Consider the following 20933-nt stretch of genomic DNA (forward strand, 5'->3'; position numbering starts at 1 on the left):
CCAGGAGCATGGGAGGTATTTCCATTTTCTCAAGTCCTCCTCAATTTCTTTTTTGTGTTTTTATGTTTCATTGTATACATCTTTCACTTCCTTGGTTAACGTTATTCCAAGGTATTTTATTTATTTATTTATTTATTTATTGTTATTGAAAATGGGACTATGTCCCTTATTTCTTTCTTTGTATCTTTGTCACATGCATATAGAAAGGCTACTGATATTTGTGCATTGATTTTGCATCCTGCTACTTTGCTATGGCAGTTAATCACCTTCAGGAGTTTTGGGATGGAGTCTCTCGGATCTCTTACATATACAATCATATCATCAGTGAATAGAGCTAACTTTACTTCTTCCTTTCCAAAATATATCCCTTTCATTTCCTTTTCCTGTCCTATTGCTTGAGCTAGGACTTCCAGTACTATATTGAAAAGCAGAGGTGAGAGTGGACAACACTGTCTTGTTCCTGATCTTAATGGGAATTCCTCCAGTCTCTTACCATTAAGTATTATTTGGGCCTTTGGAGCTTTGTGTATTGCCTTTATTATGTTAAGATATGTACCAAGTATGCCAATACTCTCCAATGTTTTGATTATGAAGTGATGTTGTATCTTGTCAAAGGACTTTTCTGCATCTCTCGAAATGATCATGTGGTTTTTATGTTTTACCTTGTTTATGTGGTATATTATATTGATAAATTTCTGTATGTTGTACCAGCCCTGTGTTCCTGGGATGAATCCCACTTGGTCAAAGTGGATAATGCTTTTGATGTGTTATTGGATTTGGTTTGCGAGGATTTTGTTCAGGATCTTTGCATCTAAGTGCATCAGGGAAATAGGCCGGTAGTTTTCTTTTCTTGTGGCATCTCTGCCTGGTTTTGGAATTAGGGTGATAATAGCTTCATAAAAGGAGTTGGGTAGCTTACCCTGTTCTTCAGTTGTGTGGCACACTCTGAGGAAGACTGGTTTGAGTTGTTCCATGAGGGGTTGATAGAATTCAGCTGAGAAGCCATGTAGTCCTCGACTCTTCTTTTTGTGGAGGTTTTTTTTATTACTTTTTCAATCTCTATGAGTGTGATGCATGATTAATCTGCTCTGAATTTAGCTTTGATAGATGGTATGCGTCCAGGAATTTATCCATCTCCTCCACATTATCCAGTTTTGTGGAGTAGAGGTTTTTGAAATAAGTCCTGATGACTCTCCCAATTTCCCTTATGTCTGTTGTGATCTCTCCTTTTTCATTTTGAATTTTGTTAATTTGAAGCTTTTCCTTTTTTTTGCTTGATCAAATTGGCCAGCGGTTTGTCAGTCTTGTTTATTTTTTCAAAGAACCAGCTCTTTGTTTTTGTCAGTTGTCTTAATTGTTCCCTTGGTTCCCATTTCATTAATTTCTGTTCCGACTTTAATTATTTCTTTCCTTCTGGAGCTCTTTTGGTTGGATTTTTCTTGTTTTTCCAATGCCTTTAGGTGGATGGCTAGGTTATTGATTTGGGATCTTTCTGTCTTTTTTTAATTTTAATTTTATTTTTTTTATTTTTAAATTTTTATTAACATTTTCCATGATTATAAAAAAATATCCCATGATAATTCCCTCCCCCCCCAACACTTTCCCCTTTGAAATTCCATTCTGCATTATATTTTTCTGTCTTTTTTATGAAGGCATTGAGTGCTATGAATTTTCCCCTGAGAACTGCTTTCATTGTGTCCCATAAGTTTTGGTATAATGTGTTCTCATTTTTATTCAATTCTAGAAATTTTGCAATTTCATTTTTTATTTCATCCACTATTTATTTATTGTTTAAAAGTGTGCTGTTCAGTTTCCAGGTGCCATTGGGGTTCTTGGTGGGTCTTTTGTTGTTGATTTCTAGCAATATAGCATTGTGATCTGATATAATGCAGGGTATTTTGTCAGTCTTCCTAAATTTGTGGAGACAGTCTTTGTGACCCAGTATATCATCACATGTTCCATGGGTTGCTGGGAAGAATGTGTAGTCTTTGAATTTGGAATGAAAAGTTCATAGATGTCTGTTAGTTCTATGTGATCCAGGCTTTTGTTGAGCTCGCTTACTTCCCTGTTGAGTTTCTGTTTGGATGATCTGTCTATTACTGATAATGTTGTATTGAAGTCCCCAGCTATGATGGTGTTGGTGTTTATTTCTGTTTTGTTGTCAAGTAGGTTTTGTTTTATGAACTGTGGTGCCCCTGTGTTTGGTGCATAGAGATTTATGATTGTAATATCTTCTTGATGGATCATTCCCGTGATAAATAGGAAGTGTCCTTTGTCTTTTTTGATTATTTTTGCTTTGAAGTCTATTTTATCTAATATTAGTATAGCTATGCCTGCTTTTTTCTTATTCCCATTTGCTTGGAATATTGTTTTCCACCCTTTCACCCTAAGGAGGTGTCTTTATTGGTGAGGTGGGTTTCTTTTTTTTTTTTTAGAGATGGGTTTCTTGAAGGCAGCAGGTTGTGGGGTCTAATTTTTTGATCCATCCTGTTAACTTGTGTCTCCTGATGGGTGAATTAAGGCCATTGATATTTAGGGTAATGACTGTGAGATTTGCACTTGATCCCTGACATATTGTGAAGGTAGATGTGTGTTGATGTTTTCATGGAGTTTGGTGTTTTTTGTGCCTGGTATGGTGATCTGCTTCTTGTAGGCAATTGAGTTTGATTATTTCTTCACTGTGGAGAATTTCCTGAAATACTCTCTGGAGGTTTGGTTTTGTGTGCATATAGTTATAAAGCTGAGTTTGTCATGGAAAATTTTTCTTTGTTTTAAATTTTTACTAGCATTTTCCATGATTATAAAAAAAATCCCATGGTAATTCCCTCCCCCCCCCCCACTTTCCCCTTTGAAAGTTTTTCTTTCACTGTCTATTATGAGGGATACTTTTGCTGGGTAGAGTAGTTTTTGGGTTGGAAGCCATAGGTTCTTAGACTTTGCAGTGTTTCTTTCCAGGCCCTTTTAGCTTTCAGGGTTTCTATTGAGAAATCTGAAGTAATTCTGATGGGGTTACCTTTGAAAGTGGTGTGGTGTTTTTCCCTCGCTACTTTTAAGATTTTCCCTTTAGTGTCAATGTTTAGAGTGTTAATGACCAATCGGTCTTGGAGAGTTTCTCCTTTGGTCCAGTCTGTTTGGAGTTCTGTTGGCTTTTTGTATCTTGATGGGCCTTTCTTTTAAGAAACTGGGGAAGTTTTCTTCAATTATTTTGTTAAATAAGTTCTCCATGCCTTTGGTCTGAATTTCTTCTCCTGGTGGTAATCCAGTGATCCTGATATTAGGACGTTTAAGAGTATCCTACAATTCCCTCATGTTCTGTTAACAGGAACTTTTGAACTTACTGAAATTTTTGAACTCTTGAACTGTTTCTTCCATCTTCTCTTCCAGATCAGAGTTTCTATCCTCCACTTGGCTGACTCTATTCTTGACGGCTTCTAGAAAGTTTTGGACTTGTTCAATTAGGTTTGCATTTTCTATGTATAATTTCCATCCATCTGTCAAGCTCCCTTTTCCCATCATTTTCTGATTTTCTTGATGATTCTGAGAATTCATCCTTGCATTTCTTTATGTCTTCATTTAGCATGGTCATCTGATTTTCAAGGTCTTCTCTTTTTTTCACTCTCCCTCAAATCTATTAACTCTCTTTGAACTCCTTTCAGTTTCTTATATATTAGTTCTAGTTGAGTGATGGCAGCATCCACCCAATTATTGGTCCTTTGTTGCTTTCCTGCAAGTTCTACCAGTACGTTCATCAGGGTTGCATTGTTTATAGCTTCAATTTGATGTTCTTATCTTAATGACTCTTCTATGTTTTGGTTAGAATGTATTCATTGTAGGACTTGGTGATCTACCTGGGTTTTCTTGCATTCGATTTTTCATATTATTTCTTTTGCACTGTCATCTGCCCATGACAGTGTATGGGCATGTAGGTGGGTGGATCAGCCTGATCTCAAGTGCAATGGGAATCTCAGGCACTGTGGGGCAGTTGCCAGGCAGCCTGAGTTTTGGCTCTCACTTGCCAAAGCTGCCTCTCTACTGCCTGGCATGGGCGCTCAAGTTGCCTGAATTCTCAAAAGGTAATGCGCTAAAGCTGCCTTTGTTCGAGGTAGGAGGGACACTGAGGTACCAAGCACTGAAGGAGCCTAAACTCTGGCTGGGAACACTGGGACCTGGAAGCAGTGTGCGCTCTCCCAACACGGGACAATGGCGGATGGCTGGCCCAGCAGACAGGTAGGGGATGGCTCCTGAACTAGCGCAAGCGAGAGACACAGTCTGAGCTTGTGTGGCAGTTGCTGTGGGACTGGGCTCTGAGCGTGCAGCAGCAAGAGCAGTATGTGAGCAACTGGGCTGTGCAGTGTAAACTTCCACATGCAGGGATCGATATGTGTGCTGCTGCGTTGTGGATACGGGGAGCGGTGAGCTACCCACTCCTGTGGGAATCAGGGATTCCCTGGTGCCAGAAGTCCCTGCATGCTCGGTACCTGGAGCAGAAAATGGGTGAATGTGCAGAGCAGTCTTAAGCTCCACAAGCAGGGATCGATTAGTGCATGTGCCGCGGCAGACATGGTGGCTATTTGGGGGTAGGGGTGGGCTACCCACCTGCAAGGCGGTCCGTGATTCCCTATCCCCCCCCCCCCGCCCCATGCCCTCTCACTGACAATTTTTTGGAGATTGCTCTCCCCTATAAGCCCCAGTGTACCCTCAATGTCTTGTCCTTTTCCCCCCTGGGATTTGCAGCGCAACTATGCGGTCGCCATCTTGCCTAGAAGTCTAAATACTTATATTTAAGGTTTTTCTTAAGAGTTGGTTTGTATTTCCTAGCATCTCAGAACTATCATTTTTGTTTCCTACTGATACTTTGAAGGTCAGTCAAGATTATTTCTCAGCCAATAAATTATGTTTACTATGTCTGTTCTTTGATTAGTTCTCAATGACTTGGGAAAGTAAAGATTAAAGGCATTATGGGTAACAGGAATGAAAAGAACATTAAACCTCTGTTTCCTCCCACAACAAATAGCAAATTTGGTAAGTTTGATGTTTCTATTGGTTTAAAAGTTACAAGAAATGTCACAAACAACTTTTGGATATGCTTATGTTCATTAAAGATAAGAAGTCATTTTACTTTAGGTACTTCAGAGCAATAACAGAATCATAAAAGTTAAAAAATGGAAGACTCTATATGCATACCTTACTTAAAGTGACTCTGTTGTTGTTAGATGACAATATAAGATCCCGAAGAGAACTACTGTGTATTTATCTTAGGTACCCAGCACAGTGACCATCTAGATGGCATCTAGATGTAGTAATTAGATGTGAGGGAACAGAAGGTCAGAGAAAGCTGAAAGCATGGCCACTGGTGCTTTTGCGATGGGTTTTGTGTTATTAGGGAAGAGATTTTCTTTTAAAATTAAACCCAGTCTATCTTAGAGAATTTTATAATGCATTTCTGTTTACTAAGTTATCATTAACTTCTGGTAAAGAAGCACTTGTAAGCTTTACAGAAAGAATGAAGTACTGAGAAATTGTGAAATGAAAAATGAGTCTGAACATTGTGCTAAGAATAGAAAAATAATACTCTTTGTAGTAAGGATGTTAATTAGGGGATAGCACGAAAAATGAGATATTTCCTTTTAGACTAGCAAAAGAACATCTTGAAAAAGACTGTTCCCATCCATGTGTAAATGTTAATTAATTTTGTAGAAAGGTCCTTATGTTATTCTTTCCAGAGGACCATTTTGTTACACTTATATTTGTTGTAGGCGAATGTAATAGAGGCTTTTTATTTTGTTGTAGGCATGTATTGAAGTCATAGACAAATGCTGTGTAGAATTCTTTCTCCATTCCTCAACAAAGCACATAAATTCACTTGGGAAACACATAACTAAATGAATAGATAACAGATAAAACACATCAAGAGAACTTTTGGTATAGATCTTAAAAACCAAAGCAGTATAAATTTTGTTCCTTTTTTTTTTCTGAGTCAAATATTTCTGTATGTGAAAAGAAATCTCATGGTGTGTTAATGAAAATATTTTTATATGTTTTAGAAGGATTTCGTTTTTTAAAAAAAACATTTCAAATTACAAACATACATGAAAATGGTAGTACCTTTAATTGGATATGTAAGTTATTTACACTACATTATTCCTTGATGACTCAGAAGGAGGCAAGGTATTATTACAGTTGAGCAGCAATTAAACAGTTTAAACTAATATGTACATAACAACACTAATGCTTTCATAGCAACTAGTCTATTGCTAGTATTTTTTAATTATTTTTTTGTTAATTTTTATTTATTTATTTATTTGAGAGTGACAGACAGAGAAGAAAGAAGCAGACAGAGAGAGGGAATGGATGTGCCAGGGCTTCCAGTCACTGCAAACGAACTCCAGACATGTGCGCCACCTTGTGCATCTGGCTAACATGGGTCCTGGGAAATAGAGCCTCGAACTGGGAGGCTTCACAGGCAAATGCTTAACTACTAAGCCATCTCTCCAGCCCTTTAATTCATTTTTTTTTTATCTGAGAGAGAAAATTGGTGCACCAGGGCCTCATCCACTGCATTCAAACGCCAGACACTCAGACACTTGCGCTTACCTAGTGGGCATGTGCGACCTTGCACTTGCCTCACCTTTGTGCTTCTGGCTTACATGAGATCTGAAGTGTTGAATATGGGTCCTTAGTCTTCATAAGGTAGTACCTTAACTGCTAGGCCATCTTTCAAGCTCTGCTAGTATATTTCTATTCGTGGATTTTACAGGAACAGTCCTTAGTAGCAGATTGTTGGCTTTTATGGCAGAATGTAAATAAAATTTGCTCTTTTTACCATTTTTATAAGACTATAAGGAACTGATATTATTAATTAAATCCTGTTCCATTTCTTGGTTCTGAAATTCTTACATCACATTAGTGCTCATTTTTTGTTTTTGTGGGGTGGGAGTTGCTGTTGGGGATCAAACCTAGTGATTTGTGCCTGGTAGCTAAATACTTCCTTTGAGCTCCATCCTTATGCCATCAGTTTTTATGGGCCAGATTAATTCCTTACGATAACTTTTAAGAAATTGCTTATATATTGTCAGTGATGATAATCATTTTAATAAAGGTAATGCTTATAGCTGTGATCTATTGACACTTCCTTTATGCCAGGATTATGCTGGATCCCATTTTGGATTTATTTATTTATTTATTTGGGGGGTGGGGCTTCGAGGTAGGGTCTCAATCTAGCTCAGGCTGACCTGGAATTCACTATGTAGTCTCAGGGTGGCCTCAAACTCACTGGTGATCCTCCTACTTCTGCCTCCTGAGGACCTGGCTTGTTTGTTTGTTTGTTTGTTTGTTTGTTTGTTTGTTTGTTTGTTTGTTTTGAGGTAGGGTCTAACTATAGCCCAGGATGACCTGGCATTCATTCTGTAATATAATCTTTTTTTTGTTTGCTTTTGTTTTTGTTTTTTAGAGGTGGGGTCTCACTCTAGTCCAGGCTGACCTGGAACTCACTATGTAGTCTCAGGATGGCCTCAAACTCACTGTGATCCACCTACCTCTGCCTCCCAAGTGCTGGGATTAAAGGAGTGCGCCACCACGCCAGGCCTGTAATATAATCTTATGGTGGCTTCAAACTCATAGGGATCTTCCTACCTCTGCATTCTGAGTGCTGGGATTAAAGGTGTGTGCCACCATACCTGGCATATTTAATTTTGTGAGAATTTATTTATTTATTTGAGAGTGAGAAAGAGGCAGAAAATGGGGAAGGAACAGAGAGAGAGAATGAATGGGTGTACCAGGGCATCTAGCCACTGCATGCAAACTATAGACAAATGCCTCACCTGTGCATCTGGCTTATGTGGGTCCTGAGGAATCAAACCTGGGTCCTTTGATTTTGCAGTCAAGCACCTTTGCTGTAATTTTCAAGATTCAGTGCATTTGGTTTGCTGTAACACCTGGCCTGGAACTCACTGTGTAGACCAGACTGGTCTTGAATTTTTTGCACTTCTCTTTCCTATGCCTCCCTAGTGCTGTAAAGTGTGAGCCACCACACCTGGCCCCATGTGCATGTGTGTGTGTGTGTGTGTGTGTGTTTGCTTGCTAGCTTGCTTGTATCATTTCCCTTCAAGTGATATCTACCTCATAGCTCTGTTACAGGGATTAGTAAATTAATACTTAAGCGTATGGTACAGAGCACATTAAAGATGTGCTCCCTTGTGTTCATGCAAATGTTCCTTCACATACGGTGTCAGAAATGCATTTTAAATACATACCCTTATCAACATTTTTGGCTACTTTATTTATTTATGTTTATTTATATATTTATTTTGAGGTAGGGTCTCACTCTAGCTCAGGCTGACCTGGAATTCACCATGTCATTTCAGGGTTGCCTCTTACTCATGGTGATCCTCCTGTCTCTGCCTCCTGAGTGGTAGGGTTAAAGGCATGTTCCACGGCACCCAGCTTGGCTACTTTAAACTTGCTTAGAACATGATTATGATGATCCACGAAAGAAGTATCATGACCGTGTCTCAGAACAAAAACAGTGATAACAAAACCTTTAGTTTTATTTCTTTTCATTTGTAGTTATTTTTTCTAATAGTAATTATGAAATTGTAGGGCATTACTGTTTAACAGTTAGAATCTCATGTGGAAAGGTCATATTATAAAAGATGTTATTAAATGATATGGAGTCCATTTGTTTAAAAAGTTCTAAGTTTACTTTTAGGTGTTATCAGAGAATGGAATTTTGTATCTGAACAGTAGCTACCTTATAGAGATTAGTTCTTTGGGGCTTTCCACCTACTCTTTGACAACTTGAAAGAACTGCTTAAAGTTAAAAGTTGGCATTGTCATTAATACAGCAACTTCATGTCCGCTTAACCAGTGTGGGTTAGAGAATTCTGTTTGTGGGTCCGTCAAATTCTGTGACCTAGACTGTACTTATAGTTGAAGTCATTCTGAATGTTGTCATTCAGAATCACAAGATGATTATGGTGGCGTGCTGTTACTGTCACAGGTACTAAGACAAAAGAGTAGGGTATTTCTCTTACACCCTTCCCCCTCCCTTTAGGTACATCTAAGTTTTATGTTCAGTGTTTTCACAGTGCTCTTTCATCCAGTAATTGTCCACAAAAATTAGATAATTCAAAATTCTGAATAGATTATTATAAAATCTATGATATTACTGATAAGAATTAATATAAGGTAGTCTTGATAGTGTGATACTAGAGTTTTGTCATTTAGAAGGGTTTTTTTCCACATAGATATTTGACCTTCATGTGAGGAATGACTGTATATCTTACTATATTTTTTATTGCCCATCCCAGTCAATATATTTGCCATGCCAGATGTAAATATTGACTAAATTATGTCTGTGAACTAGTAGGAATATCAATAGCATACACCTTGCTTCTTGGTCCTGATACTCAGTTGTCATTTGTCATTTTTGTATTTGAGAGAAAATCAACATGCTTGATGATAGAAATTATTTGAATGTAGTCTTTTGATATAATAATTAAATACCTGAACTGTCAAACATGTACTTTCAGGTAAATTTTTCTTGTTGAATAACAAACCTTTTTAAAATGGAGGTACTATAAGGGGGCAGGTAAGCAGACTTTTAAAATTATTTTCAAAATATCAGTTCTTCAGGTGCTGGGAATGTAGCAGACCGTGTTTTGGCTCAGCTCTTAACGGAAATGGATGGGATTGAACAGCTCAAGGATGTGACAGTTTTGGCAGCTACTAACCGCCCAGATAGGATAGACAAGGTAAGAAGGAAGGTGTTGTGTGTGGTGCCTTATAACACAAGAACTGGATTTTATCCATTTCTGTTGTTGTTAGTTGTTTTTTGTGAAATCTCTTTCTGATAAATTTTTTCTGTGAGGATATTAGAGGATGTGAAGTGGGTTCACTGTGTAATGGCTGCATGCAGCAGGTTCATTGCTTTCTGTAGGTAGCAAGGGATAACAGAAATCAGCCCTCCCAACATTCATGAAATTATGTGTGTCCCTAGAAAGATCATGTCATAGGTTCACTTCTCTGTGGCAACTGGAATCATTGTCAGAGGACATCTGCTAAATGAGGATGAGCAACGCTTGAGCTTTTGTAGCCAGTCCCTTCCTTTCTCAGAGTGCTGCACTCCTAGCATACTCCTCAGTTGTTCTTAAGAGCTAGGGAGGGAATAACTGGTTGGTTCAGGGCTACCCAGGGAACTGCCTTACAAAGGGTTTTTAAGCTGAAGGAAAATAAAGGAACAAAGAAAAACTCGTGGCTCTGCATATATGAAACTGGTTTTGTAGGTTTTGAGCATCACTGTTATGTGAAACTTTTAGTGTGTTTCTTTAGAAAATACAAGACTTGAATGTTTGGTTTGTTCATTTATTTCATTATTCTTAAGTGATTTTTAGCATATTAATTCACATCTTTGCTTACTTTTAAATTTTATTTACTTTTAAAAGTTATTTATTTCAAAGAGAGGGAAAGAAACAAATCTTCCCCCTCCTCTTCAGATTAGTGCTTTACATGTGGGCTTTTTCAAGACACATATTTAGAATTTTTAGAAACATGATTTTTAAAAATATATTTTTAATTTATTTATTTGAGAGAGAGGGAGAGACAAAGAGGGAGGCACAGAGAGGGGGTGGGTGTACCAGGGCTTCTAGCCACTTCAAATGAACCCCACACACATGTGCCACCTTATGCACCTTCCTTTATGTCAGTCCTAGGGAGTTGAACTGGGATCCTCTGGCTTTCCATGCGGACGCCTTATCTGCTAAACCATCTCTCCAGCCCAGAAACTTGATTTTTTAAAAGATCTTTTTGAAGATACACAGGGAGACTTTTTGTAGGAAGAGTGCTTTACTTCACTTAGATATTTAGCTACACGGTAGACTCCATAGCTAAATACAGGTAAGAGAACTTAATTTTCCTTTATGATGCTAGTTGTGTTTTATATGATTATATGATCTGTGTCAGTGCTAAGCATCTCCCATATTTCTACAAAGGACAGTATACATTTTAACAGGACTGTAGAAAGTGGTAATAGAACCCTTAAGTACTATTTCATTGCCTCATACAAATAATGGTTATGAATCTAGAATGACTTTGTTTTATCTGTAAGAAGATTATATTGTTATGGTGGTGGTTTTCTGGTTACCCCTGCTGCTGATAACTTCTGCGGGTTTTCTTTTCTTGTTTCTTTTTTCTTTTTTTGGTTTTTCAAGGTAGTGTCTCACTCTAGCCCTGGCTGACCTGGAATTCACTGTGGAGTCTCATGGTGGCCTCGAACTCATAGCAATCCTCCTATGTCTGCCTCCTGAGTGCTGGGATTACAGGTGTGTACCACCATGCCTGGCTCTTCTTTCTTTTCTTGTTTTTGTTTTCTTCAAGGACTGCTCTTATTCATATTAGCCTTTTTTGGTTTCTGGAGATTTAATACCCTCAATGTTACTTATATTTTTTGGAGTGTGGTTTTGGAATTTCAATGAAGCTTCTCTGTATTCTGAATCAAACTAAATGACTGGCCTGATTAGTACTTACATGAAGATTCTTGGGTCATGAACCATCACAGACAGGTGTATGACATTGCTGCGTGTGTGTGTGTTCATGTGCATGCATGTGCTCATGAAGTGTGTATCATGAATGAATGGTTTGCACATTCAGTCTGACTAAAGGCTGAAACACAGTGCTATCTGACCTATGTTCTCATCAGAGGTTCACACAGTTGTGGCCAAATTCACGTCCTTATAGAGATTAGGACTGCTAAATTTCTCTACTACTATCTATCAGGAGTCACTCAGTTTCTATGACTACTCATGTTCCTTCCAATGTAACCTCTTTTACCTTTAAGGACAACAGAGAAGAATCACCCCCTTCCCCCACTGCCACCCCAGTATAAAAAGTATGTTGCCAGGCATGGCTGTGCATGTCTTTAATCCCAGCTCTCAAGAGGCAGAGATAGGATCACTGTGCGTTCAAGGTTAGCCTGAGTCTTCATAGTAAATTCTAGGTCAGCCTGGGCTACAGTGAAACCCAACTTGAAAAACAAACAACAGAACTGGAGAGTTGGCTTAGCGCTTAAGGCACTTGCCTGTGAAGCCTAAGTGTCCATGTTTGACTCTACAGATCCCATGTAAGCCAGACCCAAAGGTGAGGCTAGAGCAAGGTTACACATGTCCAGTTGGTGGTACAAGCATCTTGAATTCGATTTCAATGGCTGAGACCCTGGTGCGCCAGTTCTTTTTCTCTTTCTCTTTCTCTTTCTCTTTCTCTTTCTCTTTCTCTTTTTTTCTCTTTCTCCCTCTCCCTCTCCCTCCTCCCCCCCCTCTCTCTCTCTCTTTCTCTCTCTTTCTCTTTCTCTAAAAAAAAATAGTCATCATTTTATCCTGGAGAGATGGCTCAGCTTATTTACTTACTTACTTACAGGCCTGATGGCCTGGGTTTGACATCTCAATACACACATAATGCCAGTTAACACTGAGTGGTGCATACTTCCAGAGTTTCTCTACAGTGGCTGGAGTCCCTGGCACGCCCATACACACTTTGTCTGTCTGCCTCCTCCTAAGTTTTTTATAAAGATTCCTCTGATCAAGTCATGTCTGTCAACCAAAAAGTATCCAATAATTCAGGGCCTCAATTACATTCATAGAGATGATTCATTTTAGCACCCGTGTTAAGTTAATATTTGGGTAAATGGTTGAAGGTATCTGTCTATTAGGCGACTGGAATCCTGAGGCAGTTTTAGAATTCCGCTTATAGCCTAATAAAGCAACCTGTTGTAGTTACCTTTTCATTGCTGAGAGAAAACTTACCTGACCAGAAGCAGTTTATGAAAGGAAAGGATTTATTTTAGGCTACAGTTTGTAGGGGAAGCTTCATCATTGTGGAGGGAACTGGTTCACATAGAATAGTGAAAGAAAATAAACCAGATTTCAAACTAGCTCTTGTCATACTTTAGGGTTGGACTCCAGATCCACCCACTTCCTTACACACCTCCTCCAGCAGGCTCCTTCTGCTACCAACTAAGGAGGAAGCTTAATCACAAATACCTGAGGCTGTGGGGGAAATTTACATTCAAACCACCATACTTTGTGATGGGCAGTGTTGATTGCATCTTGATTAAATTGACAAACATAGAAAATTAGTAAGATACACTACCCGATGTGTCTGCAAAGATTTTTCCAATGAATGGTTTGATACATTCATAGATAAAATATTTGAATAGACTATTTGGAGATGATAGAGATGTGTAAGGTGAGGCCTGGTTGGAGGAAATGGGTCAACTATGGGAGTATAAATTCCTTTCTTTAAACAGTTTGGAGAAAGTGAGTCACTGATGAAGTGTAGTTCCTTTGTGGTGTATAGATTGTGGAGAAAGCCAGTAGTATTCAGGAATCAGAAGTGACTTTTCTTTTTGACCTTGAAATTTTCAGAAAAGGCAACCAAAAGCCAAAATTATCCTTGGGTAGTTGTGTATGTGCCAAAAGCCTTGGTTAACAATAAGGAGCACTTTGACTTTTGAAAATGCTTTGCACTGAAAATGGAATCCTTGTTGAGCTGTGTCTTTTTTCCTTTCACAGATGTCTAGTGACTCTATAATATTTAGATTGTAATTGAAATGTGTTAACTTTTCAAAAGTACTACAAATGTAAAAAGAAGTTTGATTTAGATCAACAGCATCCAGTTGCATTTTTTTTTAAGTTGAATCCCTTCTAAAGTTGAGTAACATTTTTTATTATAAAAAAAATTCTGAGACTCCCATATTTGGGCTAATGTTGAGATTAGCCAAGAACCAAAGCAATTTGTTGAACATTTTAAAAGTTAGTAAAAGGGTTGATTTGGTAATATTTTTTAAGGTGTATAGAGAGTATTTAACAGCAAGAAAGCACATTTGTTGTCTGTGGTATTCACTGTGTGGATGGAGTGTGTGGTGTGTCAAAAGTAGGTATGTAATGAAAGAAAACTGTTCCTTTATAATATGTACAATTGAATGTGAAATAGATATATTACAATGTATGGTAATCATAAACTACAAATGGTCTCAACTTTATCTGCCCTATTTTAGTAATGTATGTATCAGCAGATTTAGAAAATTCATCTTGCAAAACATTTTTCTTTTATTTTATTTGAGAGAGAGAGAGACTGATGGAGAGAGAGAATGGGCACATCAGGACCTGTAGCTATTGCAAATGAATTCCAGACACATGCGCCACCTTCTGCACCATCTGGCTTATGTGGGTACTGGGGAATAGAACCTTGGTCCTTTGGCTTTTCAGGCAAGTGCCTTAATCACTAAGCCATCTCTCCAGCCCCCTTTATTTTTTTTTATTTACAGCTTCCATGCTTGTAAACAATATCCCATGTTAATGCCCCCCCCCCCCACTTTCCCCTTTGAAACTTGATTATCCATCCTACCCCCTCCCCTTCTCAATCAGTCTCTCTCTTGTTTTGATGTCATGATCCTGTTATTATGATGGTCTTGTATAGGTAGTGTCAGGCATTGTGCGGTCATGGATATCCAGGCCATTTTGTGTCTGGAGGAAGCACGTTGTATGGAGTCCTACCCTTCCTTTGGCTCTTACATTCTTTCTGCCACCTCTTCTGCAATAGACCCTGAGCCTTGGAAAGTGTGATAGAGATGCTGCATTGCTGAGCTCTGCTGTCACTTCTTTCCAGCACCTTGATGCCTTCTGAAGTCATCCCAAGGTCACTACCATCTGAAGAGTGAAGGTTCTCAACCAATAGTGAGAGTAACATTAATGTATAGGTATGAACATTAAGAGAAGTGCTTACTGGATAGTTTGATAAACATAGTGTGTGTATATATTTAGCCAGACCGCAACAGACATTACACCCTTAGGGCTCATGACTACCTCTGTTTTAGGTTTTCAGTGTCAGGGATGTATTCCCTCCTGTGGATCGGGCCTCCAGTCCAGTTAGAAGGCAGTTGGTTTCCACCACATCAGACGTGCCACTATTGCATCTGTTGGCTCATTTGGCCTGGCTGGCCAGATACAAGGCTTGTAGTGTCCACTGTTGAGTATCTTCACTGGTGATTTCTCTTTCTCCCATTGAACTGCATGCAGAATGGTTTCTTCCAGCTTTCTGTCAGCTGGTTTACATGGAGGAGGTTATCAGCTCAGTTACAGCAAGATATCTCAGTGGCCTTGCAGCCCAAGTATGTGAGTCTTCAGCAGTAGGGTCTTACCATCTATTTCTGGTGGGAAACCAAGAGCCTTGACAATGGCCTGTAATGTTTTGGGAGCATCAGGCACCTCCCTGGTCAACAAGTCACTGGAAGGTATACCACCCCTGACACTGAAAATTTTCTGGTAACTATCTACAGCTCCTGAGTGTTCCATTGTCCAAAAAAGTAGGCTTCCATATGACTTATTTATATCCACTTAGATTTTGATTAGCCTCCCTCCATCTTTACTGTACTAAATCTCTTCCTCACTTAGATCTTTTTGCCCCATTAATCTGTTCTTGCACATATACATATATACAAAACGTTTTTCCCTGAAAGAAGATTTTTATGGCAGATAATCTATTTTGATACAAGGTGGTTATATTTACCTGAAATGCTTTGAGTACAGGCTCTACTGGTTTTCAAAGCTGCCCAAGTAAGAGCATTAAATGAATGGAAGTAGCTCTACTTTTAGCAACAACTGGTATTTGTGCATGGTGTGTTCATTGTGTCAGCAACTTAAGTTTAAGAGTAGATTTATGTAACTTGAAGCTAGTAGATAGAGCTGGGAGCATTGGGAAAAGGAAGGTTGAACAAGTAGGTAGTCATTTGTTGTATACTGTGCAGTAAGCTGTATGTTGTGTGACTTACCTGAGAGTTAATTGAATTTAGTCAAATATAAGCACTTTCCATGTGTTTTCCACAATACCATCGTATTCCTTGATTCAGTGAATTGTGCCCAGATTAGTCCAGCGGTGTACACATGTTTTCTCTTTAACAAAAAAAAAAGAGAGAGAGAGAAATGTATCTTGGTGTGATGGCACATGCTTTGAGAGGCCAGAGATAGGATTGTTGTGTGTTTGAGACCACCCTAAGTGAATTCACCCATAGTGAATTCCAGGTCATCCTGGGGTAGATGGAGACCTGTACTCAAAGCATCTGGCTTCATGTGGATGCTGGGGAATTGAACTCTGGCTGTTAGGCTCTGCATGCAAGTGTTCTTAGCTACCGAGCTGTCACCCCAGCTCTGACTGCTTTCATTTATATTCTACTGTGCAAGAGTTGGGACTATAGCGTCAAAAATAAAATCTAGGAGCCAGGCGTGGTGGCACACACCTTTAATCCCATCACTTGGGAGGCAGAGGTAGGAGGATCGCTGTTTGTTCGAGGCCACCCTGAGACTCCATAGTGAATTCTAGGTCAGCCTGGGCTAGAGTGAGATCCTACCTTGAAAAAAAATAATAATAAATAAACTATAAGATCTAGGAGTCAGAGAATTTACCACAAAGTGCATTGATGGCATGATATAAATTTCCCATGTCTAGGTTATGGGGATAATTATCAGACTCCCTCCCTCCCTCCCTCCCTCCCTCTGTGTGTGTGTGTGTGTGTGTGTGTGTGCGCGCGCACTCACGCGTGCGTGTGTGTGTGTAAGATCCTTCCGACTTGGAAGATACAAAGTGCAAATTTTGTAATTGTCAGTTACACCTCAGTAGTCTTGACCTGTATGCAAACACTTGAAAAAAGTCTTAAATTGAAAATGAAAATACTAGCTCTGCTCTTTTCTGAGTCTTTGGTAGTTTTTGATACAACCCATTTGCTGAGACCTTATATTATCACTATCTTATTCTGTCCAAAAGTACATCTGTGGGCTGGAGAGATGGCTTAGCATTTAAGCGCTTGCCTGTGAAGCCTAAGGACCCCGGTTCGAGGCTCGGTTCCCCAGGTCCCACGTTAGCCAGATGCACAAGGGGGCCCACGCGTCTGGAGTTCGTTTGCAGAGGCTGGAAGCCCTGGCGCGCCCATTCTCTCTCTCTCTCTCTCTATCTGATTTTCTGTGTGTGTCTCTCTCAAATAAATAAATAAATAAAAATTTTAAAAAAAAAGTTCATCTGTAATGGGGACTTTGCTTTCAAACCATACTACCTGGCATTCTGTGCAAAAGTAGATTGAGTTTTTAATGCTGTAGGAGTTCTTAAAAGAACGTTGTATGTCTGGCAATTACAGAAATTTTATAAACCTGCCAGAGAAATCATACAATAACATTAGTTACTTTGTTTGCTTTGTGTATTTGTATGTTATGTATTACTGTTAGTATTATTATAAGGTAATATGAAATAAATCGTCCCTCCCTTTTGCTTTCCTACCTCTACCACCTCATCTTCCTCTTTCCTTCCTTCTTTTTTATCTTCTTCCTTTCCTTCTTCACTCTGCCTGCCTGGAAGAAAGGATGTTAGAGGGAAAATGAAATTGCCTATGAGGGGGTGCTGTATTTCTATGCTTCGTTTATTTGATACTTAAAGGTAATAAAGAAAACATTAGCAAGTAAATGATAAATTTCCTTTATATGCCCAGGAAATTTTAAAAGCACATGTAAGTGAATCAGCCAGATATTAATAAAATAGAAATGGGAAAACTACCATGCTGTATGTGTTTGTGGTTTCACTGGAACACAGTTATACCCATTTATTTACTAATTGAGTTTTTACATTACACAGATGAATAGTTGCTATAATAGATTCTGTAGCTGACTGTATAGCTGTATATTAACTGGCACTTCAAGAAAACAAATTCTGATTCCTGAAACAAGGAAAATAAGGTTTTGTGGAACATAGCTATTCTGAGGAACTATTTATTTATTGTTTTATATTGAATCATTTAAAAAGTATCTTTTTACTACCAGGTATGTATCATGCAATATATGAGGTGATAAACAGCGAAAGCAAAGCATAACTTGCAGAATATTTTTAATTTTTTGTTTATTTTTATTTATTTATTTGAGAGTGATAGACAAAGAGGCAGAGAGAGAGAGAGAGAGAGAGAGAGAGAGAATGGGCACACCAGTCCCTCCAGCCACTGCAAATGAACTCCAGATGCATGTGCCACCTTGTGCATCTGGCTTACCGGGGTCCTTAGGCTTCACAGGCAAGCGCTTAATCACTAAGCCATCTCTCCAGCCCTGAATTTTATTAACAAGTATAGTGTAGTTTTCATAAAGTTAATGCTTATGAGAAGAGTTGGGTTATACTCACATGACAGGTCTCCACTTACCTGAAGCAGTAGAATGTTGAGCATCTTAGGAAGAGACCATACCAGTTTGCTAACATCATGTAGATGTTACAGCCTGTTTTCTGTCTCTAGTTCACCTTTTATTCTCTCTCCCTCATTTTTTTTTGTATTGCTTAGTTATTTTTCTTACATTTATTATCATACAGAACACATCTCTAAAATATTTTTTTATTTATTTTCATGCCAATAGAGAGAGGAGAGGAAAGGAGAGGAGAAAAGAAATGGGCATGCCACGTCTTCTTGGCACTGCAAACAAATTTTCATGCACCACTTTATGCCTGTGGTTTTATGTTGGTACTAAGAAGTTGAACCTGGTCCATCAGGCTTTGCAAACAAGCACCTTAACTGTTGAGCCATCTCTCTAGACCCCAGAATACATCTTTACAATGTTACTATTTGCTTTTTGTTCCATGTGGCAGACAGCTTCAGGTTTGTTGAGATGAAGTTCCAGACCAGGCATACTTAATGGAGGAAGGGACATTTATTGAAGCTTACAGATCCAGGGGAAGGTCCAGAATGGTAGAATAAGTTGGCCTCCTCAAAAAGGACCAGGCACAGAGAGAGAGGCCACAAGCCAAAAACCACACAGCACACTTCAGGAACTCCAGGTAGAAATAGGCACTTTGCACATCTTTTTTTTCATTTGTTTATTTTATTTTATTTTTCATTTATTTATTTGAGAGCAACAGACAGAGAGAATGGGCATGCCAGGGCCTCCAGCTACTACAAACAAACTCCAGACGTGTGTGCCCCTTCTACATCTGGCTATTGTGGTCCTGGGGAATTGAGCCTTGAACCGGGGTCCTTAGGCGTCACAGGCAAGTGCTTAACCGCTAACTCATCTCTCCAGCGCCCACTTTGCATATTTTTAGATTGGAATTTCAAACCCACCACCATATCTCCTCCAGCCAGATGGCTGCAGAACCAAACTACAAACTAATAAAACACTGAATATATTGGAGGCCATCCATTCAAACTACCACAACCCATTATACACTCCATGAGGGGGAAGGATGTATGTATGATGTTATAAAGCACATTGCCCTACTTAGCATGAAAGAGATCTAATTTATACTCTGACTAGCTGTGTTACTGCATTAGGAAAACATCCACTTTTTCACATGTTATATTTTTACTAAATCTTTACTGAGCTAAGTTTTGTCTCTTTAATTTCTTTTTCATGTACTTTATTGTGAAAATTAATATTTTTTGTCTTTAATTTCATACCCATTATGTGCTTAACATGTAGGGTTCCCCCCCTCCTTGAGTATTGTGTTTAGTATGGGATGTTTTTTAGTAATTCAGAAATACTTACTGAATATAAAAATACACACTATGAAGCTGGGTGTGGTGGCACATACCTTTAAGCCCAGCACTTGGGAGGCAGAGGTAGGAGGATCACCTTGAGCTCGAGGCCACCCTGAAACTACATAGTTAATTACAGGTCAGCCTGAGCCAAAGTGAGACCCTACCTCAGAAAACCATAAAACCTTAAAAACATGAGGCCATGAGTTTGAACCCTAGAATCCACATTAAAATAAACAAACAGATTAATAAATACATAGAAAAAGCTAGGCATGGTAGTAAATGCTTTTATAATCCTGGCATTGCAAAGGCAGAGACAGATGTATCCTTGGGACTCACTGGCCAGCTAGTCTAGCCCACTAGATGTGTATGCACATGCATTTACACACACATACATGCATACAAAGTGATAATAAATATGACTTTACAGGTATTTTTGGAAGGATTAAGTTATATAAACAACAAAAATCTAAAGAGACTTTGTAAACCACAATCTTTTAGATCCACCTTTTATTTAAAGCAGTCTTAGCCATCCACGAATCTAGATTTACCAATATTACCCATTTATTCTGTAATGTTTCTAGTACTTGGGATTTAACAACCTATTATTTCTCAAAGTAAAGGTTTTACACCTACTGTACTACCCAAGTCATTTTTAATATGACAACTGGGATGATACTGGCATTCAATGAGTAAAGGCCAGTGATACTACTTACCATCCAATTATGTAAAAGGTACCTTTTCAACAAAACAGTCCCTATTTTCAACCTCAGCACTGCCATAGTTAAGAAACTATGATGTAAAGTGTGAAGTTTTTATCTCATTAATGGCTCTTAACAGTTAATAAATAGCCACACTGATGTTTTTAAGTGTTTGATAGGGACATTTGGGGTGTTTTCTTTAGTTGCAAATACAGAAAAGAAGCCTTTGATGCCAATTTGAGGATTCATGGATACAATTAACATTCTTGGAAAATTGTTCATGGAAACACTACAGCAAAGATACAATTAAATGTGAGAATGAGAAGTTTTTATTCTTTTCATCTTCAGATCTGAAAGAATGTTTTGGCTTTGTGGGAGTTGGGGTTATGCAGTTATTTGTATTTTGTGAATTAAACCATTTATTGTAATAGTAATCATAGTATCTAAATTTATTGTAGCAGATAATCTTGAAGCCAAAGGTCTGGGTTTATTTCTGAGACTTGACTATGGTAGTCTATATATCTTAGCCTCAGCTAACACATGTAGAAAGCAAGGTTTCTACTTTATAGTAATCATATGCTACTTGCTCACCTGTGTGGTAAGCATATTGACTTAGCCTCTATCAGATGTTAAAAAGTTGTGCACTTTTAACTGCTTGATGGCTCAGCTTCCTAGTAAGGAGCACCCCC

The 20933-nt window shown here is 38.6% G+C and overlaps 1 protein-coding gene across 3 annotated transcripts in view; it reads left to right on the top strand.

Moving 5' to 3' along the window:
* The window catches only part of Spata5 (spermatogenesis associated 5), a 257900-nt gene that overhangs the window by 100123 nt on the left and 136844 nt on the right, over window positions 1-20933 (top strand). For all 3 annotated transcript variants that reach the window (XM_004667022.2, XM_045131630.1, XM_004667023.2), the window contains one exon: window positions 9626-9752. In XM_004667022.2, coding sequence (XP_004667079.1) covers window positions 9626-9752 — 127 coding nt within the window. The remainder of the gene's footprint in view (window positions 1-9625; window positions 9753-20933) is intronic.

The sequence above is a fragment of the Jaculus jaculus genome, chromosome 12 (assembly GCF_020740685.1).
Source record: "Jaculus jaculus isolate mJacJac1 chromosome 12, mJacJac1.mat.Y.cur, whole genome shotgun sequence".
In the NCBI taxonomy this organism is placed as follows: Eukaryota; Metazoa; Chordata; class Mammalia; order Rodentia; family Dipodidae; genus Jaculus; species Jaculus jaculus.